This window comes from Cydia splendana, chromosome 2, assembly GCF_910591565.1.
Source record: "Cydia splendana chromosome 2, ilCydSple1.2, whole genome shotgun sequence".
In the NCBI taxonomy this organism is placed as follows: domain Eukaryota; kingdom Metazoa; phylum Arthropoda; class Insecta; order Lepidoptera; family Tortricidae; genus Cydia; species Cydia splendana.
The window spans coordinates 27,613,522-27,622,783 of NC_085961.1; the positions used below are offsets into that span (position 1 = coordinate 27,613,522).

Consider the following 9,262-nt stretch of genomic DNA (forward strand, 5'->3'; position numbering starts at 1 on the left):
TCCTCCTACATGCGTATACACAGGCGGAGCGTGATTGTGCTCTGCCAAATCGTGCGCGATGTGACCAAATCTGTCCAAAATTAGTCGGGCCTTGCACTTAGTACTGAGAGATCTCGAACAGTAATAGTACCTGCCGTTCTTTGGCCCCTTTTCCGAAAACGTATAGTTTCGGTAGAGAAGCAGTTTTGATTTCCTCGTCTGTATAAATTGATAGTCAGCTGGAAACCCAAATGTAAAAGATTGTTAATGTATATTTGTAATAAAGTTCTGTTAAATAATACGTCTGTTATTTCCATGCATACATCAAAGTCATGAAACACTAGAACAGAAAGTTTTATTTTAAGGCAAGTTTATTTTAAATGCACCTATTAACAGTTTCTTCAATCTAAATTATCAAGATCTTACATAAGTACAAAAGTCTTCTCACAGGATACCAATTACTTGTAAAATTTTGAATTATAATTCTTATGTATTGATTACCAATCTTCTTATAGACCAGTTGTTTGTGGCAGGGATGTAACGGATGTGGTTATATCGGAACCGAAAACGGAAACAGATGTTTTCAATTTAGTTTAACAGAACCGAAAACGGAAACGGAACCAAAAACGGAAACGGAACCAGAATCGGAGCCTGACTTTTTAACGATGTAGTCGTTTTCCCCTTTCTAGAATAAACCTTCAGACAAAGTTTACACTTAGCCGTGTCCCCACTAACTTCATCAAAATAGTTCCAAATCGAACTTGATTTCGGCTTCATTGTGCGTTTTTTTTACACACTAACATTCACCACACACACTACACACAGTCAGTAGTCAGTACACAAAAGAACACATACGATTTTAATTTTAATAACACGAATAAAACAAAGTATACAAACAAACAACAAATTAGCGTAGCACGTGGCAAGCGGGGCGATGAGCGAATGACTGGTATGCACCTGTTTGTTTTTGATGTACGCCGCCGCCGCGCGAAGCATTGACATCCGTTATAACTTCCGTTTCAAACATAACGGAACCGGAACAGAAACGGACGTGTAATACCAAACGGAAGTTCCGCCTTAACGGAAACGGAACCGGAGCTCCGTAACATCCCTGGTTTGTGGTTATGCTCCATGAATGCTCTCGCGATATAGCCAAGTTCGTCCAGCCCACTTCTCATCCTAGCCAGGCATGTTTAGTCACTTGTACTACTACGGAGTAGTAGTGAGATTTAAAGTACCTACTAATAAAAAAATAATAAAATTAGGAAATTTTTATATACTGATCACCGATCTTCGTATAAACCGGTTGTTTGTGGTTATGCTCCGTGGAAGCCCTCGCGATATAGCCACGTTCGTCCAGGGTGATACGCGCCGGACACCGGCCACTTATCATCCTAGAACAGTAGTAGTGTCTCCCGGTCTTCGGCCCTTTGCTGGAGAACGTGTAGCCTTGGTATAGAAGTAGTCTTGACTTCCCCACGGTTATAAACTCGTAAAATTGATCTAAAAAAGTTATATTAATTGAACAAACTTCAAAACGATTGAAAAATAATTTTCACCACACCAGCTCGGAAAGGCTTACTTTGCACTTCAAAAACTGATAGCAAAGTTGCATTTTATTCACATGTGAGGCAAAGTACCTAATCAAATGCAAATTTTGAGTTGTTTTCTTATGTTTGCTGGTAGTATTGACTTTTAAATGATGATTTTGGATGATAAATATTTAATAATATTCATTTGGATTTGATTTTGTTTGATATTTTACATTTAATATTTGCTTCGGGTTGGTGTGGTGAAAAATGTTGTGTTTCACTCGGGGGCAAATTTTGTTTAACCCTCGTGCTTTGAAACCCTCGCAACGCTCAAGATCCCACGTTTCGAACCATTCGCTACGCTCGTGGTTCAATTGTGGAATCTTTCGCTTGCTCGGGTATCAATATTAGCACGAGCGGTTAAACAACAACTTTGCCCCCTTGTAAAACAAATAACTATTGCAGTTTTGTTTCTAATAATGACGATTGAGAACGTTATTGAAACGGTTACCAAGGACTCATAAAAACACAAGGGCGCATCTTTGAGGCTATTACGTCCTTTTATCAAGAAGAATTTTTTTTTTGTACTGCGTAAATGATGCGTCAATCTACGTAGGTATTCAATGTGTACTACATATACATATGTAGAAAACAAATGTCAATTTTTTTAAGAATTATGTCTTTTTTTATGAAATTAAGAACGTATAATTTTTGGTAGGTTCAAAATATTTGCTTTCTTTCTATTTTTTCATTATTTAAGTATTCTACAAAACAAATCTACAATACAATTAAAAACTTCTGTAATCTTATAGTCTATTTATTACGAAATTTATAACATAACATAGGTGTACCTACACTTCAAATCGTATGTGTCCACATAAATATAGTTTATAGGCAACTAGGCATATTGCAATGTGCTAATGAACGTCAAACAAAGCTACACCGGCTCTAATCCTACACCTCTGCCCGGGAAGATTCCCTCCTCAATTCGAGGAAGGTATCCCAATATGGGACCGGCAAGAAACTCTACAGGACACATCTTATAATTTAAACATGTATTAATTTATAAAATACAATTTACGCGATTTAAATATCTGAACTACCATTCCACACACTACAATATTCACCAGATTCGCACAATCTGTAATTATGTCAATATTTCATTTGATTTTCACATACCACGGCCCGCATTTCTTATAAATAGGTTTCCCGTGATTATGGTCAATACAAGCCTTCGTGATTTTGCCCTCAGCATCGAGAATAATGTGAGCTGGGCACAGATTGCGCCTTTTCCTCGAGCAATAGAAACCTCTTCCTTTTTTAGATCCCAGGGAATAAGAGTAGCCTTGGCACATTAATAGTGTAGATTTTTCCGTTTTTATGAATTCGTAGTGCAAACCTGTGAAGAAATTATTATTATTAAATTAGCATATAAAATATTAGAGGAAAATATCTACATTTTACAAGTAACTTGTAATTCTGTGTACCTAACCTACGACCATATCCAATATACGCAGCACTCACAAAAAAGGTCAAGCACAAATAGAAAAAATCGAATGTATAATTGTGCTTTTTTATCGGACGGGATTCGGGAGCGGTAGGATTTTTTACCTTTTGAACATATGGATCAACCAAGAAATTCAACACAAACAGCCAAATTTCAAAGCCGTACACGGCGTCACCGTACAGCTATCATTTCAAGATATAGGGGGTGATAAATAACCTTATATAACATGTCGCTTTATTATTCGAGCATTGTGTATATCTACTGCTTAATAAAATCAAAGATTACACATATATTTTTTAAGGGTCTCAGGTGCGGTGTGTATAAACAGCTTGAAAGGTTCTACCATCTTGACTTGTGGCCAAAATCGAAAACATAAACTGGATATTGACACAGATGTCTATATCCAGTTTAAGTTTATCCAGTAACTATATATATTTATGCTATTTTCACATGCAACGGTCCGCATTTCTTATAAACAGGTTTCTCGTGATTATGCTCAACACAAGCCTTTGTGATATTGCCCTCAGCATCAAGAATAATACGAGCTGGGCACAAATTGCGTTTTTTCCTGGAGCAATAGAAACTTTTGCTGTGCTTAGATCCCAGGGAATAAGAGTAGCCTTGACACAGTAACAGTGTAGATTTTTCCGTTTTTATGAATTCGTAGTGCAAACCTATGAAGAAATTATTCTTATTAAATTAGCATATAAAACTTTAGAGGAAAATATCTACATTTTACAAGTTACTTGTATTTTTTTCTGTGTACCTAACCTACGACCATATCCAATATACGCAGCACTCACAAAAAAGGCAAAACTGCCGAACTTAGTTTAGTTTGTGTGCGTTGTGTCTTTAGATGTGACCGTAGGTACTTTGAAGGAGCGCGTCCTGCGCGTCGTTTATACATACATGGTTACTAAAACGATTTTTCTTCAATACGCTCGGAAATGTTCACTTTATTGCAGCAAAAATAGAACAGAAGGTTATTCATTATGGTCAAACTCAAATATAAAAATCTTTAATTTATAATTGTGCTATTTAGCGGACGGGAGTTTTTACCTTTTGAAATGGATCAACTATGAAAATCAATACAAACAGCCAATTATTAATTAATTAATACACGACTCATACAGCTATCATTTTAAGATATAGGATAAAGTGAAATAGGGTGATAAATGACGTTACATTACATATCGTTTTATTATTCGAGCGTTGTGTATGATCGTCTGAATATCTACTGCTTAATAAAATCAAAGATTACACAATTTTATATTCTTTTAAGGATCTCAGGTGCGGTGTGTAAAAACAGCTTGAAGGTTCTATCGTCTTGGCTAATTGTGACCAAAATCGGAAACTTCTTGATATTGACACAGATACTTAATGTAAATATACTTATTTATGTCATTTTCACATGCCACGGTCCGCATTTCTTATAAATAGGTTTCTCGTGATTATGCTCAACACAAGCCTTTGTGATATTGCCCTCAGCATCAAGAACAATACGAGCTGGACACAAATTGCGTTTTTTCCTGGAGCAATAGAAACTTTTGCTGTGTTTAGATCCCAGGGAATAAGAGTTAAGACCACACTACCACACAACCACATTAACAGTGTGGAATTTGGCGTTCTTATGTACTCGTATTCGTAGTGCAAACCTATAAACAAATTATTGTAATTTTATTCATATTTGTCTAGGATTAGGATCTTCCTAGATATATCGACGCGGAATCGGCGAAAGCGAATAGCTTCATGGCTCGCATCAGTCGCATCAGCCGACGTCTGCCGACGGACGCTGCAGCGTGTTTTTGTTATAAATCAAACCAAAAGCACGAAAATCGATAACTAAGTATATTGAAAAATTAGGGAGATACTTTTGACTGTTAGGTATTCTAAAAACCAAAATCATCAGTTCAAGTTTCAAGAATTATAAAACCTTTTCATTATGACAGACAAAGGAACTGAATTGCCAAAAGGGCCAAAATTTGTTTCAAGAAATTTTTATATACTGATCATGGATCTTTTTGTACACTGGTTTTTCATGGTTGTGATTAGTAAGAGCTTTTATTATATTGCCATCCACATCTAGGGCCAAACGCGCTTGGCACTTACTTCTCGTGTTCCTTCTTGAGCAGTAAAAGTTTCTGCCCTTCTTTGGCCCCTGATGAGAAAATGTGTATCCTTTATACATTAGTAGTTTTGTCTTTCCCACATCAATGTATTCGTAGTGCGTGTCTATAAACATAAGGTTAAGGTTATAGCAAAAATATAATAGTTTACTTAATTTCAGGGTGGAAACAGAATTTAGGGTAAAAATTGAATTTAATAATATGTACATGCACTGCGCTTACTAATAAATCACTTGCTAGGTACGTACATAATAGTACATTACTACAGAGGCCGGGACGAAAGGGGTTGCCGGCCGAAGACATATAGACGGCCGAGCGAAGCGAGGCCGGATAGGTCTGAGCGCGGGCAACCCCATTTCCCGCCGAGGTATGTATAGTGCTTTTCTCAAACATGCAATGAAATAAATAAAATAAAAAATCCACGAAACCCAAGTTTTATATATAGAAAAAACTAAAAGTAAACTACACCCAAAATATAACCAACACGTAAGTCAAATACCTATATCATTATCACGCGTATGTTTTACACGAGTCGTGTATTTTTACTACCCGTATATTTTCATGTATCTTTGATTTTTTTCGCCTTGTATCCGTCTGACTGTCGTTTTCGTCACATAAGTTTACATAGTCTTTCATGTTGATATCATGTTTCACATACATCGTTGCTTTATGCATGGAGTAAATAAGTATAATTTCCACAGTGTTGACGAGTTTGTAGTTACATTCATTTAAAATATGCCACAAAACTGTTTCTAATAAACTGTAAGCCATTTTTCTTAGTTTCTCAAATAATAAAATTGCCATAAGCAACCATATACATACTTCGTCTTTGAATTGGCGGCAGAGGCAGCAAGTTATTAAAATTCTGCTTACGCTGCCAATTCCAACACCTACGATTACAATTAATATTAATTTCATTATTTCGTCGGAACTCATATTAAAGTCAAAAAATCAACAACGCACCATAAATCCAATAAAACAGAATGAGTATTTTTCAACGTTACCTCCATAACAATTTAAAAAATATAACTACGCGTGTTTGAGTAGACCTTTTTACCGCTAACGGTTAGATGAAATATTTTAAATGTTTTTATTTGTGTAGTTAAATTTATAATTTAAAATTATAAAAGTGGCAGAGTGTCATGACGAACCATAAAGCAAATACTGCCTCTAGTTTTTTTTAATGGATGAATGCCACGATGCTGTGTCACAAATATCTGTGAAATTAAAATAAAAAAAGAGGACTTTGCCGGCCTAGGCCTGCAAGATGTGTATGAAATTCCATTAACGACCTTTTGTCCTAGCCGCACCTGAAACGTCATACTTCGCAGCCTATTATAAGGAACATAACATCAATATTTCATTGCATGTTTGAGAAAAATAATATACACGACAGTTTAAGTAATAAGTTTAATTAAAATACGAATACACTGGATGTTTGTTACATTTGAAAGTCGGTAACACCACGCTTTTAAGCACATGATTGTTTACCTTGGCATACTGCAGTGAAACATGCGTCCCCATATACTTAATATATTTTAGCACACAAAATGAATACAAAATAAAATGCGAAAGGATTTTAGGAAATTCTTATAAAATGACCATCGATTTTTTTATAGACAGGCTTTTCATGATTATGATGAGTAAACGCTTTTGTAATATTGCCATCCAGATCTATTGCCACGCGCGCCAGGCACTTGCTACTAAGTTTCCTGGAACAGTGAAAGTTTCTGCTGCGCTTGGGCCCTTGATGAGAGAATGTGTATCCTTTATACATGAGTAGTTTCGTCTTCCCCACATTAATGAATTCGTAATGCAGGTCTAAAACAAATATTTGCATGTACACATGAATATATAGCACAATTTTTATACACAATATTAACTTAGGTGAAATAAGAAAAGTGCGAAGATTAAGACTTATTTATTTCATGATTTTACATTACTTTTATAGATTTATATTATGATCGTCAAGTAGGAAAAATAATTATTGACGATATAAGTAAAACTGACAAGGAATATATTTATACTTATTTATTCAAGAAAAAAAAATACACAGAAAAAATACAAAATGAATTTAGGAAATTCTTATAAAATTATCACCGATTTTTTTATAAACCGGTTTTTCGTGGTTATGATCAGTATCCTCTCTTATTATATATCCACTCTCATCCAAGATCACCCGAGCCTGACATCTGATGCTTATCTTCCTGGAGCAATGGAAACTTCTACTGGATTTTGAGCCTAGGCGTGAGAATGTGTATCCTTTATACATTAGCAGTTTCGTCTTCCCCACATTAATGAATTCGTAGTCCAGGCCTATACAAAATATTTGATATAATATTTACACACAATATTAATGGAAGTTTTAGGTGAGAAGATTAAATAATACATGCATTATAGGTAAATCAAATAAAATACTGAAATAAAAAATGTGTATTTAATTCTATAAGGACACGTTTGCACACAGTTGAATGCTGCATTCGACAGTACATACAGTCACAATTTTTAAACATATGAGAGTTTGTAAAGTCCATCATCATTATTAGCCATAATTTTTTGCAGATTATTTTTGCATCGTCGGTTAGCGTCAAGGTCAAGGTTGAATCATGTTAGAAGTTTGGAGATGAATGAAACGTATTCGATGACTGAAGAGTGGATTCTATAGCCATCTAATACGTTTTCCGTATTTTGGTATCGGGATACCAGAAAGGTACTTTCAGTCAACTTCTTCTAGCTGTGAGGTTGGATACTAAAACAGGGGGTCCTTTTTGCAGTAATCCTTGAAACTTATCTCAGACGTCCATAAGTACCGAGCAATTTATTTAAGAAAACAAAATGCACACAAAAAAAATAAAAGCATGTTAGGAAATTCTTATAAATTTATCGCCGAATTTTTTATAAACAGGTTTTTCGTGGTTATGATCAGTGTCCTCTTTTATTATATAGCCATCGGCATCCAAGGTCAGACGAGCCTGACATCTAACGCTCATTTTCCTGCAGCAAAAGAAACTTCTACTGCGGATTGAGCCTTGGCGTGAGAATGTGTATCCTTTATACATGAGTAGTTTCGTCTTCCCCACATTAATGAATTCGTAGTGCATGCCTATAAATAAAATATTTTTTGATAGGTACAGAATATTAAATGGAATTTCAAGTGAAATATGAATAGCTTGAACACTGAATAACACAATACATGCATTGTACTCACTAAGTAAACCAAACAAAAAAACCTAAAGAAAGCGTATTTAATTAGATAAAGAAACATTTGCACTAAGGTTTATAAGTTAATTCTTCATTTTTAGCTATGATTTTTAGTCTCACCTCACCTGAATCTCTCAGCTGTGAAGTAACTAAAAATCGTTAGTTAAGTATTTTTTTTGAAAAATAAATACACCGAAAAAAAAAACAATTTTAAGAAATTCTTATAAAATTACCACCGATTTTTTTATAAACAGGTTTCTTGTGATTATGATCAGTAAACTCTTTTCTTATATATCCATCCGCATGCAATATCAGACGAGCCTGACACCTACTGCTAATTTTTCTGGAGCAATAGAAACTTCTACTGTGTTTTGGGCCTTGGTGTGAAAATGTGTATCCCTTATACATGAGTAGTTTTGACTTTCCTGTGTTAATGTACTCGTAGTGGACGCCTAAAACAAATCAATTCATATAAAATGACAATTTCAGTTTTGTCAAAAAACGCAGTACAGCTACAGCCAATAGTTACACAAGTAAAAATATAGAAATAAAAATGTAAAAAAATACAAGCATTAATAATTTAAATAAATTCCTAAAAACTAAGAAATAATATAGCAATTAAGAAATCATTTTTAAATTAATTAGATTCCCGAGTTGCAAGGCTGCTACGTTTGTGTAATGTATAAACGATACATTCTAAAAAGGCATATACATTTCTTGTATATATTTCTTACGTTATAGGAGCTAACTAAAGAAGGAATGAAAGGTAAAGATAGGTTGTCTCATGGGCATTGTCAATGAGATTATATTGCCTATTACGAAAATAAGTGAAAAAAAAAACAACACAGTATTGTCAAGTTGAATTCAATCGTCACATCTGTAAATTGTGATTTATTAAAATATTAAGATTAAAATAT

General features: G+C 34.6%; 1 protein-coding gene across 1 annotated transcript; it reads right to left on the bottom strand.

The window, feature by feature from the left end:
• Positions 1-1,200: 1,200 nt before the first annotated feature.
• LOC134800569 (uncharacterized) lies at positions 1,201-8,802 on the bottom strand. Its single transcript, XM_063773061.1, has 3 exons — positions 8,576-8,802; positions 7,224-7,460; positions 1,201-1,482 (listed from the first exon to the last, which is right to left on the bottom strand). The coding sequence occupies exons 1-3, from the start codon at positions 8,751-8,753 to the stop codon at positions 1,241-1,243; spliced, it is 657 nt and encodes a 218-aa protein (XP_063629131.1). The 5' UTR covers positions 8,754-8,802; the 3' UTR covers positions 1,201-1,240.
• Positions 8,803-9,262: the final 460 nt, after the last annotated feature.